Raw genomic sequence first — 14,734 nt, 5'->3', positions numbered from 1 at the left:
CTGCGAGGAACCAGCAGATGCTACTCAACCAGAAGCATTTGTCTCCGGGGCATCGCTTCCAGGACAGAGGGAAAGGACATTGTCGCCTTCGTATCGGAACTATTTAGAGCAATCCTGGATGCTGGCCCGAGGTAGAAATCAAGATAGACCACACACACAGGGACAGACCTCAGAGAGGCCCGGATGGACCTCCCCCAGACATTCTGACTTGCGTCCATGATTTTACACTCAAGAAGGAACTCCTAAGGACTGCCAGGGACAAACATCCAATCCAGTATCTAGGCCAGTCTACCCTCCTGTATCAGGATTTGGCAGCATCTACCCTTCAGAAGCGTAATGCCTTCCGGCCGGTAACCTCCCACCTTATAGAGCTGGGGGTGTCCTACTCCTCGGGACATCCCTTTCGAATGTTTTTTTGCTTAGAGGGCAAGCTCCACCACCTTCCCTCTCTGTACGAGGCATGCTGTATACTCAACCTGAATGACTCTTCCCCGGAGGGTCCCGGCACCGGGAGGGGAGGCAGTGAGAGATGGGGGCCTCACGGTCCTGGGGGCCCATGATCTCCCCCACCTGGAGTCTGACCAGACCCTGACACCATCTCTAGGGAGAGGGGGACAGTCCTGGTTACCCTAGCAGGAGACTCAGTGGGGGCGACGGCTACATGATCTGTAATGCTCCTACCACTTACACTCGTTCTCTATGAACTTCCATTCTTTTCCTCTTTTGGGGTTCAGAGGTGGGGGAGTGCACAAAGATTCCTCCCTACCTTTGGTATTCCATTGAGACACCCATCCTGGACAATGCTCTTCTCTTGAACAATATGAGTTATTTGTTTAATTTGGCCATTAGGTCCTTTTGTTTTGGGGACTTGTTGGACCTGGTGACTAGACACGCTTGCACATCCCACATCTATTGTACCACATTGACTCAATGGCCCACGCCCTTGGCACAGACGGGGCTACTTGAAGATTACATGACTGACCACTTAGTGATTCTCACACTCAATGTTAAGGACATAAACCAATACGCTGAAGCAGAGCTCTATCCTCTCCTATCTAGAAAACTCTGGGGCACACATAAATGCACCTTCTACCCAAAGATCAGCATAGATTCTGCTCAACGGCATTCCCCTATTAGTTTTTCTTGTCTCCCCCGACTAAAACGGCTGGTGTTGCGATCCTGGTCTCTAAGACATTCCCTCGTAAGGTTGGGCTTTAACAGGCAGAGATTAAGGGCAGACTTCTAGCATCCTCTCTACCCGTAGGATCTAACAACCTCACAGTGGGCACCATATACTCCCCCAGCAAAGGACAGGAACCCTTTCTTCGCAAAGCAGTGTCTAAAATCATGGGTACACATTGAAGGATGTTGCTGCTGGGGGAGGACTTGAATCTGATATTCAATGCCAACCTGGACAGATCAGCACAATGCCACAGACAGGCAGGGACACTCTCGGTAGCGGGAGAGTCCTGGCTGGGCAGCATGGGCTTGATAGACCTCTTGAGCCACACACAAATCTTGGGGTTTGGCTAGATGCCACTCTTAGCTATCAGGAGCATACCAAGAAATTAGCAGGTACTTGCTTTGGCCTACTCCGAGGGTTTAGACCCTTGTTGGGGTTCCTTGATCCTTCTACCGGCCAGACGATAGTACAGGCGGCCATCCTGTCCAGATTGGACTGTGCTAATTCGCTTCTGTTAGGGGCAAATAAGGCAGGAACGAATCTTCTGCAGCGTGTTTAGAACGCAGCAGCTCATGTCCTGCTGAGGCTCCCTAGAACTTGAACTGGGGCAATTTGCCACCTTCATTGACTGCCTTTGACGAAAAGAATCAAATTTAAAACTCTGTGCCTGACTTTTAAAATCTTAAACTTCTCCTCCCCTGAGATCTTTTCCATATTACTGGTACCCTACGTTCCTATGCGCCAACTACGATCAGCTGGGAAACACCTAGCTATGGTCCCCTGAGTGAAGCGTCTCCGATCTGGTGGACGATCTTTTCACTGTTTGGCGGGTAAATTGTGGAATTCCTTGCCTATGCAGATTTGTTGTCTGGACAGCTTGATGTCTCTCCGTAAAGCCGCTAAGACCTTTCTCTTTCCAGTGCCTTAATCCCGTATCTCATCAGTGACACTGCTACTAGCGCCATGACACCTCTTCTCTGAGGTAGCTGCGCGCTATATAAATGATTTAAATTAACTTAACACCTTGACTTCCAAAATTCCACCTTCTACTCTCATGCTCACAAAACTTATGCTTGTATGCTTGACTTGACTACATTTCTAGGACACTCTGGAAGTGGCCTCCATGGTCCAATCAACAGAGATTGAACCCCATTTGCTTTCTGACCACACCCCTGTGACAGTGACCCTTGCTGTGCCGAGGTCTAACCCACCCCTCAGAACCTGTAAACTTAAAGATTTCTTGCTCTACCGCCCTGAGGTCATAACCCAGATCACCACAACAATCCAGGACGATCTGGTAATCAACGATACCCTTGAAATCTCAATTGCCTCTCTGTGGGATGCCTTAAATGCTGTGGTTGGAGAAGAATTTATAGCTATAGATTTGGCGGACAATAGAATCCGACATGAGAAGAGGGAGAGCATGTCCTGCCAGGTGGCAGAACTAGAACATATACATAAGAGAACAGGGGCCCCTAGGATCTCTAGACAGCTCGAGACTGCCTGAGCTCAACTAGCTGGACTGCATGTGGACAGTGCAGAACACACAGCCCTTAGGCTCCGGCATAGGTTTTACATAGGGGACAACCGGCCTTGTCGCCTCCTGGCAAGCTGTCTTTGATGCCAAAACCAAGTGACAGGAGTCCCAAAGGTCCTGGACAGGGTGGGACCCAAATGGACCGATGATGCACACATAGTTGAACCATTTCTGGAATATTAACAGACTCTTTACACAGCACAAGACCTCCCACCGGACGCAATCCCTGAATATCTCAAGGCGTCTATTACTGCCACCCTGACGTCCATGCAAGCGGCGGAGCTAAAACACCCAATCCGGATAGACTAAGTCATCTCTAGCATGTCCCACCTGAAGCTATCCAAGTTCCTGGGGCCAGATGGATTACCAGATTCCTTTTATAAGACATTCTGCCACAGTTTAGCCCCTATTCTTACCAGGCTTTTTAACGCAATTGGAGACAAAGGGTCACTTCCCCCTTCAATGCTCCGTGCAGCAATAGTAGTAAATCCCAAACTCGGGAAGGACAGGACTCACTGTTCTTATTATCATCCCATCTCCCTCTTGAGCTCCTTACAGGCATTCTTGCTGCTAGGCTTAATCCCCTCCTCCCAGGCATCATAGGTCCGATCTGGCTGGATTTGATCCCCAACGCAGTGTAGTGACAATACAAGAATGATCCTGTACATAATTGATAAAGCCCAAAGATATGCCCAAGAAAGAATGCTCTTGGCAGTTGAAACAGAGAAAGCTTTCGACAGGGTACAATGGCCCTATTTGGAGGCAGCCTTGACCCTTTTTGGCATAGGGGATCACTTTCAAAAGTAGAATCTTAGTAGCTACACTCAACCAACAGCCGTAGTTGGCATCAACAGCTGCTGTTCCTCCGCCCCTAACCATATCACTAGAGGGACCAGGCAGGGGTGCCCCTTGTCGCCCCTGCTGTTCAGCCTGTACATAGAACACATGGCCCAAAAAGTATATTCCAACTCACAGATAAAAAGGTGTCCAATGCAGGAGGAGAATTGCACTCCATCGGCCTTTGCCCAGATGACGTCATAGCCTCATCGGAGGAGCCCTCCGCTTCACTGCCCGCTTTCTTAGCAGCACTGGAGTAATTTGGTCAGACATCAGGCTTTACGGTAAATATCCAAAAATCGCAAGTCCTCAACCTACCCTCTGGCCACAGACGTTAGGCTCTTGCAAAAGGCCCTGCCCAAACAGTGGGCCCCGGTAACAATCCCATATCTAGGCCTCCAGATAACCGCTGCCATCACTGACACTATTAGGCTTAACCAGCAAAAGCGAACTCACCAGATCAAATCCGAACTGTGTCAGTTGTGGTCATACTCCCTCTCTTGGCTAGGACTAATACTAGCAATTAAAATGACAATCCTCCCCAAGCTCTCTCGCTAAAAAGAAATTAATGGATGTGTGGGCAGATAAGCATCCTCATATCTGTAGAGCCCTCAACTACCGCTCCCCAGATGAGGGTGGCCTTGGAGTCAACAACCTTGTTCACTATTACCAGGTCACCTAATCAAGGGTTTTAGTGGAATGGTCACATGCAGAATCTGAAAAGAAATGTCTGTTTATGGACCGAGCTCTGGCTGGCCAGGCACCGTGGCGCATCCCATACCTCCATAAAGAAGCACAGTCCAGATCACTTCCTCTTGCCCATTACCAAGGCTTTGCTGGCAGTCTGGGACAGCTTAGCAACACAGAGGGGTCTCATGACCTTTCCCTCGCCACTTACCCCCATAGTCAAGATCCCAGATTTTCAACCAGGCACCCACAATCCCTCATTCCAAGTATGGGTACATGCCGAATGCAGGTTGGTGGGCCACCTGTTCGACTTGAAGGGCCCACTCCCCTTCGCGACCCACTGTTCAGAATTTTCCCTCGCTGAAATGGAGCGTTGGCACTACACTCAGATCTGACACTGGGCATTGCACCCCACTATTTGCCCTGGTGCAGAGCGGCAACTTACCCCCTTCGAAAGCTGGCTTGTGTGGAGGTCATCCAACAAGTGCCTGGTCTCAGACCTATACTGCCTGATCAATTCACCTACAGAGGTCTCCAAATCCAAGAGCCAAACAGGATGGGAATCAGAAATAGGCAAGGAGTTTACAACATTACAATGGGGCTACATTTACTACACGGCGCAACACACCACGCATAGCATGGCCAGTATGGTGACTGCCACAAAGATCGTCACATACTGGTACTACACACCCCACAAGATTTATAAATACAACCAGTCTAAATCTCGTGATTGCTGGTGCCACTGTGGATCCTGAGGTACACTCCTACACATTTTATGGGAATGCCCGAAGGTTAGGTCCTACTGTACACCGGTGCTCATTGAAATTGACACTGATTTGGACACATCCCAGCCCTTCACCATTACTTCTCTATCTCACTCTTATGGTCACCAGGTTCAGGTTCAGGGGGTGGAGGGACAGGGGAAGGGGGTGGTAGACACTGGCAATTGTTATGGTACACTGCAAGTGTAATCAGCTCAAACAAATTTGAAGTACTCTGCTCGGAAAATTATTTTGCTCAATGATTCATTGTGAAGGAAAGAACGTTTGATATGGTTCCACATTTACTGCTGAACGAATTTGAGTAAAGGTTTTGACTTTTTTCATTCTTTAGAATTTCAAACAGTGGGATGGAGCAAGTTACAAAAAATTGGTGACCAACACCCCTAGCATGAGCACAAGTGCGCTTGCTGTCCGTCGGAAACAGTGGCCAAACATTAAGGTATGCAATCTAGTCAATATTATCCACATTCTCCAAACACAAGGGTAGTGGATCACTGAGACTTCACAATTCACTTGGGGCTAGATGTAGGTAATTCTAATTTACTGACTCATAAATACCGAATTTTACTGATTCGGTATTTATGAATCGGTAAATTAGAAGGAGGGAGATGTAGGTGAATTAATTTTTTGAAATACCGATTCTGTAAAAATCGGCATTTACCGAATCGGTAAATGCCGATTTGGTATTGCCCATTGATTCCTATGGGCCTTGAAGCCCATAGGAATCAATGGGCAATACCGATTCGGTATTTACCGATTCGGTAAATACCGAATCCTGCAAGGGTGCAGGGGGTGTCACTTTGACACCCTCTAGCACCCCGAATACAGGCACGTGTAACATGTGGCACACATATATGCCCTAAGGGCATGTCTGTGTGTCACATTGCACAGGTGTGCATGCACAGATGTGCATGCACACCAGTATTCGGTATTTTACCACCCAATAGGATTGGGTGGTAAAATACCGACTCTTAAGGGCCTGTGGCACTCTTTGAAGTGGCACCTACATCTCTTTTACAGAATTGGTAAATTTACCGATTCGGTATTTTACCGATTCTGTATATTTACCGAATCGGTAAATTTACCGATTCTGTAAATGACATGCCCCCTACATGTCAAATCCTAAATACCGGTCGGTAATGGCCGAAATCGGCCATTACCGACCGGTATCTGGGCTCCTACATCTGGCCCTTGGTCCTAGGTGCACCTGTGGGCCATTGCTCAATTCATTTGTACCAACCTGTAAGTGAATGCACAATGATGTCCTAAACAGTTAATGTGCATATTTTAGTCCCATAGACCACTGGTGTTAAAGTCACACATATGTCAAGCCTATTTGGAGACCAAATGCAAACAACTGCGCCTTTCACCTAGTTAGGCATCGTAAACAATTCACACAAGCAACATGTTTTTCTTCTAGTGTGTTTCTGAAACTTACCTAAAGTGTATACCATATTGATGGGTGCTTACGTAAGAATAGAAGAGAGGTACTTTTCATTCTATCAATTTAAAAATGTGGTTTTCTCTTAATGGTTTTTCAAACTTTTTAAAAAAATAAGAAGTGAACTCCCCCTTACCCCCCTTATGTATTTGATACTAACTTTTATTAAAAATGTCCATACAAACAGTATAGTTTTTCTTCTGGTCACAAATCATGAGAACAGCGTCAATAAAGCTTGTAGATAAAGGAGCAGCTTTGGAGGTCAAAAGGAAAATTTCCATGGCATCTCTGTACTTCTTTATTTTGGCCTCGTCATTCTTCCTTTCACCCCCCCCCCTCCAAGGAAGATGAAGATAGTTTCAGTTTGCTGAGGTAAAGTTAGTTCTTCCAATCACTAATCTGGGTGTAAGCCAGCTACTGGTTAATAACACTGAAGATCTGTTCCTTTGCTTATTTGAAAACAAGAATATACAGGCCTCATACTCCAGAACATTGCAACAGCCTAGAAGCCTAGGGCACTGTGGATGATGAGATATTTGTGAGTTGCCTTGAGGAGTTAGTGTTTCCAGTGCTAAATTTGTAAAGAAAGAAATTTCCCGGGACCTTCTTAGGAGGCCATTGTAGATTACATCAATCATATCAGCCTGTGCTGCCAGTGACAGTTCCAATTCAAGTACAAACCATCATACTTCTTCTTTACTGACAATTCAGAATATCCCAGGCAATTCAAAGAAGTAGCAAATAATGTTCATTTTGATTGTATATTGAATTGTGAAACAACTGTTGTTGTGCTCATTTCAAAAGTAGGCAGACACCATCGACATGTGGTGGACTGTCGTAAGTGCCGGTGTTGATCATAAGTGCAGGCGCCGAGCACCAGAAACCACCAGCTCAGATTAAGCACTGGTTTCAACCTTGAAATTATTTTGGTCATTCCTCTCCAGATGCAGCCAAAAGGTCTGAATTGGGTCCATGAAATCAACACCACAAATTAATTTTTTTTAAGAATAATACGGTCATACCGTCCGTGCTTGCTCTTCAGTGTTTACTTGTATTCATTGATACTGCTCTAGAAATAGCACCAGGTGAACCTACGGATCTAAGCTGATGATAGTCAAATCTACTTTCAGTTCGAATAAATGCTGGTAAATCAAGTTGACCTACACATAAGATGATAGGATAATGTGTGAAATAAGTCTGCCCACTGGCAATACCTCAAGGTAGCACTCCAACCCACTTCTTCTGCCCTTCCCTGCCAACTCTTATTAGACACAGCCATATGCACATCAGTTTTGACCCTGCTCAAATAGAAATAGTCCAGCCTGAACAGCAAAGCCAGGTCCTCTCTGAACCAGAATACAAGCAACCCAAGACCTGTTTCACCCTGATTGAGGTCTTCAATTGGGTGTAGCATTGTGTAAGTGAAGTCATAACTCGTGATGCCTGTCATGCTTCCATGGCATCCTTGTTGATGCTGAGTGTTTTTGGGATTACTGGAAGGGGGCATGGTTTTTATTCTTTGAATATTTTTATCATGAGTCCTGCTCCTTCTTGCACCTGTGACCAAAAGTGGTAATTGTAACATGCTTTAGGATCTTTGCAAGGTACGCCACACGTAGAGGTAATTTAGTCACTACCGCTTTTAAAAAGATCGCTGCAAATACCTTATGATGAGAGGAACGTAGTGTATCCTCCACTGGAGGATTTTCCTCTCGTTGAGAGACTACCACCAGAATTAACTTAAGGTAAATTAGGTAAATATGGCAGAGATAATTATCATTTTATTTCCTTCAACAAGAGAATACTTAGAAATGCAGTATATTCAGCACTGCAAATCTAATTATTTCCCTTTACCGCGCACTTCTACTTTTCCCACTGTGTTGTCCTCCTAAAATATGTTTTTACCAACTGTTTGTATAATAGAACGTAAACTCTCTCTAGTACAATGGCGTCTCATGTCAAAATGTGAAATGTGGACTCAGTTTGCACATTGTATCTTACATTTATAAAAAACCATTTATGAATATCAATACATTGTTTAAGACTTGTTCGTAGAACATGACTGGAACATCTGACAATTAGTTCAGTGACACACCACTGTGATCAAATTTACTGGAATAATGAATAATTCACAAATATATAAAAGAAATGTACATTTATATGTCCCTGGCAGCAATTTGATATGCTTCTGAAGACTTAAAATTAAGCTTAAAAATAAGTTCAAATTATGCTTAAAATTAAGTGTTATCCACTCAATCAGATTTGAAGTACTCCATTCGGAGAATTATTTTGCTAGATCGGCCAGTGTGTAATAGAGGACGTTTGGTATGGTTTCACATTTGCTGAAGAACACATTTGAGTTAAGGTTTTGACTGTTTTTATTCTTTAGGATTTCAAACAATGGGATGGAACAGGTTATAGAATATTGTTGACCGAGACCTCTAGCACAAGCCCAAGTGCTCTTGCTGTCCGACCGAAAGAGTAGTCAAACCTTAAGGTTTGGAATCTATCCAATATTACCCACATTCTCTGAACACAGGGTAGTGGCTCACTTAGACTGCACAACTTACCTTGTTCTAAGTGCCACTGTGAGCCTTTGCACAATTCATTAGTGACAATAAGCAAGTGAACACGCAATGATGTTCTACACAATAAATGTGCATCTTTTAGTCCCATAAACCAAAGGCGTCGAAGTCACACATATGTCAAGCTTCTTGGGAGATTAGATGCAAACAGCTGTACCATTCACTTAGTTGTGCACCTTAAAATTCATGCAAGCAAGACATGTTTTTGCTTCTGCAATGTTTTTCTAAACTAACCTAAAGTGTATAAAACATTGATGGGTGCTCAAGTAAGAACGTCTGAAATATATATTTCAGATACATTTTTATTACAAATTTCCATACACACAGTACAGTTTTTCTTCTGTTTACGCCGCGGGACTCTTGCCTTACACCACCTAGCTGCAGGGGCTTGTCGGAGGGGGACTCCCTGTCCCAGTGTGCACTGCCCCAGACAGAGGAGCCAAGGACAGCACTCTAGTGCTTTTAAGCACATCTTCACTCCCCCGACGCGGGACGCGTGCGGGCCAAGGGCTGGCCCATCCTTGCCCATCATTGTCAGGAAGAGACAGGGCCACCCCCTTGCATTCGGTTCAGGAAAGCAGCGTGAAGAGTCATGTCCTATTTTGCAAGATACTGTAACTCTCACATTTGTTTCCCTGCTGGTCTATGGCTAGCTTTTATCAGCCCCTCGCTCTGTAATTTGGCACAGACTTTTTTGAGTTGGACACTGAATTGGATTTTCATCCCTCCCTGGACAATTGATTAACTGAATTGAACTAATTCCAAGTTGTATCCATTTTGATTGTTGAACCTGCTGTCTCCCTATTGTGCGTATTCTGAAGGACTACTTGTATTGTATTTGTTACATTGGATGGGCCCTAGCTTCTTCGTGACACCTATACTCCAGCTGCCTAAGCATTCTTAATTACTCCCTCATAGTATTAGCCGCAGACTGTTTGTGGGGCTATTTTGTTTGATTACAAGGAGGGTGAAGGACTACAACAACCACAAGGCCTGGATCTACGCACATCTGTACATCACGCTGTGCCGCCTCCCCGTGCTACATAGCGGCTTGTGGCCCCCGCTTCGCGGGAAGCGCGCAGGCGCGTGCCGGGCGAAACCCGGGCCAAGGGCGGGCCTGTCTGAGCCCGTTCGAGTACGAACGAGGACGGGACGGGAAGGGACCCACTCTTTAATCCTCCATCTGAGCAACATATGAAGGTTAGTACGCATTTGCTGGATTACTAAGACCGCCCTTCGTACTTTTTTTTTGCTACAAACTATTGGAGCAGCTGTATTGTAATAAAAGTAGATAATGGCTACAGCGAAGGCGGGTAAGGGGAGAAATTCGCTATCAGGCGGATCTATTGTGGGCACACTAGACCAATTTTTAACCAGGGCATCTGGCACATGAAATTAAAATGACTGAAAAGAGGCTATCTATGGAGCCGATTTTTGATAAGCAGTCGTCAATGGGCACGCTGGCCTTGGCATCATCGCCAGTGCCTCAATTAACAGCCGATATTGTGTCTTCAAGTTATACTGGTGAGGGCAATCAGTCATCAAAAGTTGCTGGCAGTTTGTCTAGTCCCCCAGCTACTGTGGACACTGTAGTAGTTGATCCATGTATTCCTCCACAAAATTGTGAGCTTTCCGGACCAACAAGACCGAGATTGCTAACTCGGTCCGCATCCAGTCCTAAATTGGGGACTATTTATCCGGCACCAGACCCAGTAGTCAAAAGAAAGCGTGGTGGAGCCACACTGAAGAACAAAAAAGCAAAAATCCAGAAATGTAGCAAATCCAACAACAAGATCTGTAGCAGACCCTTATACACCCCAGCTTATTGCACATGGGTCTATGACTTCACTAAGTACTGGTGATATGTTCCCCACTGAGTTAGGGGAAGACTTTTGGGCTAAACTGGAATACATATTTACTGAGACCTGTCTTCCTATCTATGATAGACTGAACTCTATAGAAGACAGACTTTCGCATCTCGAATCATTGTTTGGCCCTGCACAGGCAGAGGTTGGCATGCGGGCTGAAGGTGGTACTGGAAATATAGAGGGGCTGTCTAGGACAACAAATGCAGTTTGCCACCATGTACTTGACAATGAATTAGTAGAATTATCCGCCCCAACTGTATTACCCAACGAACACCCTAATCAACCTAGTGACAGTGTTGTTTTCAATGATCCAGCAAAACCCAAAAGTGAGGAGGGTGGGGGGGGGGGGACAGAGGGGTAGCAAAACATCAACCTTCAGCAAAGATTTCTAAGACTTTTGATGTACCAAAGAGTGCGCTACCACGTATAGATCTCCCTCCTGAGTCTATACCATATGTGGCAGTTTTAGCAGGGGTTCCTGTTTTGAGCCAGGGAAAACAAGACGTCTACAGTGAGCTTAAAAACAAATGTATCCATTGGCTGGATTACAACAGGCCTCTCCCAAACCAGGTATCTAGTGAAATCCTTTTTGCTAGACATGTGGACTGGGTGGGACCCGGACGAAAAACATTCAGGGCGATTGTGTTGTAATTAATTTTAGGAATAGATGGGCCGTTGAGCATATCTGTAACTGGGCGACAGGTTGTTCAGTAACGCAAATCCAATCTCTTGCCCTAACTTACTTTTACTCGGCTGCGTGTACTAACCTTAATTTTGACTCTATTAGAAGAAGACAGCCTTGGGGGGATGGGGACAACTTGGGTTATAATGCCCAGTCAGGGTATGCCAACTGGAAGGGATCCCAAAATCGTTCTCCTGCACTGGCTATGTTCCATCACAACAACAGATTCAGCATTTTGGACCTAGTAGACTGGCGGTCGAGGTGTAGTTTGTGCCCAGTCGCCAATGTTGATAAAACAAGTTTCTTAGAAGTCAGTGAAGGTCCTGCAAGAATGGAACGCTGCATTACCCAATATGGTCCTCAGGGGGGTGAGAGCATCCCTGCGGCAACTAGAGGTAACGGCAGGGGGGCAATAGGAGCAAGCATGACGGTGCGCTGTCTGGTGCCCCGCCTCCAGTAACACAGGAGGATGTAAGTAGTACGAGAACTACCATGGTTACGGGAAGGGTCTGAGATAGAGCACCAAGGAAGAAGGGGCACAACCCTGGGATGGGGCGGATGCACATGGATGACCCATCACCTGGGGTAGTCAGTTGTAGCAGGACACATAAGAACCCTAAAGTGCGGGAGGCAAACGGTAATATTAAAATTCTTTCATGGAATCTGGCAGGGATCAAAAACAAATTATTATGTCCAGATTGGGGTTTGTTTGTAGAAAAACACGATATCTGTTTAATGCAGGAGACGTGGGCCCTGGAAAATAACCAATGGAGAGGCTTCACCCCTTTTAACATACCGGCGACAACGAGGGGTAGGGGCAGACCATCCGGGGTATTAAGCATCTGGGTGGGCACGCACCTAGGTGCTAAAGCAGAGCAGCTGCCAACAAATTCACAGGACATACAATGTGTTCTCCTATCCCTTCCAGCTAATAAACAAATTGCCCTAATTAATATCTACTCAAGGCCAACGCAGAGTGGGCAAGAGTCCAGAGTCATTGAACAATTGAGAGACTACATACTGACTCTCGACCCGGAGAACATTCTAATAATAGGGGGCAATTTTAATTGCCAGTTTGAGCCCCTTAGTAATGTGAGCCTAGATGACCAAGATAGTGAGAATCAGTACTGGAACATTCCAGAACCCCTGATCCCATCTGTCAGAGCGTGGACGCCGCTGGTCCTCCAAATAAATTTGTTTATCCTTTCTTTTTCTCTGAGGGCTTGCAATGGGAGATTAAAATTGGATAGACCTGGCCTACCCACTTTTAATAGAGAAGGTCAAATGTCAACTATAGACTATATTATGGTCGAATCTAGATCTTGGGATAGGGTCCTGGATTTTCAGATTTACCAGATGAAAGATAGCGACCACAATGCTCTTGTTATGATTCTTAAGCCAGGGAGCTGGGCCCTGTCCAACTATCCAGTAGTGCCCATTCTAGCTCAACAACCTCTCCTGCTACATAACAACAGGCGGAGAGTAAAATGGCCCCATATACTAGATTCCCCAAATAAGTTAGCACACATATATCAGCAGGTTGTGCCGTATCTTAGAGAAAGGGCTGGGGTCGGGCCATTGGGCAGTCAAGTAGCGCAGGACGTTAGGCCGCTTGAAATACACAAACAGCTGAGCTCCAAGCTGCTTGGGGTGTTTTATCCGGAAGTAAGCATTAAGGAAAAACCGGTCCCATCTCACCCCTGGTATAATGCCTCCTGTCGTAAAACTAAAAGAGATTTATTGGAAGCTATAAAGGCCAGGGACAAGCCGAGGATAAAGGAACTTCGGTTGCAGTACAAGCAGGTTATCCAATCTAAGAAAAAGGCCTGGGAAGTAAAAAATGGGATGATCTGAGAACATCTCTCCAGTATAAGGATTCGAAATCCTTTTGGGCAATAGTTAGTGACAGGGGAGGGAGGGTAAATCAGCGATAGAACCAAACATAGCACCAGCAGTATGGGAAGCCCATTTTGGAACCCTGTATGCATATTCGGACAATGACGGTTCAGCACTTCCAACTTTAGGCCTCCTCCATGAGTATCGATTGGGGGGGTACAGGAGATTACTCCAGTTGAAGTTGAATCTGCTATCGCCAAGTTATTACCTAACAAGGCGCCCGGTCTTGACAAGCTTCCAGGGGACCTATTTTGGTCAGAACCAAAAATATGGGCCCCTTATCTCTGTGTCTTGTTTAATTTCATCCTAAGGGGAATGGACCCGCCAGACACCTGGCGTGGTGCAGAGAAAGTTCCCATCCACAAAAAAGCTGCCCCCTACTACCGTCCAATTACAGGCCTATCAGCCTAATAGACATCGCCCAGAAGTTGATGGGACGAATAATCCTGGAAAGAGTCCAGGCCTGGGTCGAGGAAAATGAGATCTTGAGCACTTTTCAGGCCGGTTTTAGGACGAGTACGTCAACTATTGACCAGATATTCAGACTTCAGGTTCTGTATTGGAAAACAGTGAGTGTGGAGGGTGGCAGCCTCTACCTCATTTTTGTTGACCTGAGGTCTGCATTTGATCTGGTCCCTAGGGCAAAACTGTGGAGTGTACTCTTAGATCTTGGCATCCCACTATACCTCTTGGATGTATTAATAAGGCTCCATACAGAAACCTATGCCCAAGTGAGGTGCGGGAAGCATGGAGAACTGTCAGCTCGCTTCCCAGTAAAAAAAGGGGGTGCGCTAGGGGTGCGTCCTGGCCCCTACCTTTTTTAGTTTATATATAAATGGACTTATAGATCACCTACTAGGTGTAAAGGATATTGATGCCCCAAGGTTAGTTTCAGGTCGGGTACCAGCATTGATGTTCACGGACGACACTTTTTTTTTTTTAATTTAAACTCTTTTTATTATATATAAAGAAAACAAACAAACAAGGCAAAAAGAGCAATACAGTGCAGGTGCATTGCGGAGCAGGAGGGAAAAAGCAGGAAAATCATAATGCAAGTCAATTAACAAGAATCAGAGGGGGGGGCATAATCGGGGGAAAAGACTCAAGATTTTAAAACATGAAAAGTAGAACAAACCATGGAATGTCGGATCAGGGAGAGTGTGGGACATCGGGGACATCAGGAAGGGGTGGTGTGCATATATCACCTCTGTAGGAGTTCCATTGACTCCAAATTTT

The 14,734-nt window shown here is 45.6% G+C and overlaps 1 protein-coding gene across 1 annotated transcript in view; it reads left to right on the top strand.

Annotated features, from left to right (window-relative positions):
- The window catches only part of LOC147692528 (uncharacterized), a 244,320-nt gene that overhangs the window by 119,472 nt on the left and 110,114 nt on the right, over positions 1-14,734 (top strand). The window contains exon 7 of the mRNA XM_086936800.1: positions 5,358-5,465. Within this exon, the coding sequence (XP_086792926.1) occupies positions 5,358-5,465 (108 nt within the window). The remainder of the gene's footprint in view (positions 1-5,357; positions 5,466-14,734) is intronic.

The sequence above is a fragment of the Lissotriton vulgaris genome, chromosome 9, assembly GCF_964263255.1.
Source record: "Lissotriton vulgaris chromosome 9, aLisVul1.2, whole genome shotgun sequence".
Classification (NCBI taxonomy): Eukaryota; Metazoa; Chordata; class Amphibia; order Caudata; family Salamandridae; genus Lissotriton; species Lissotriton vulgaris.
This window is presented reverse-complemented; position numbering and strand designations above follow the sequence as displayed.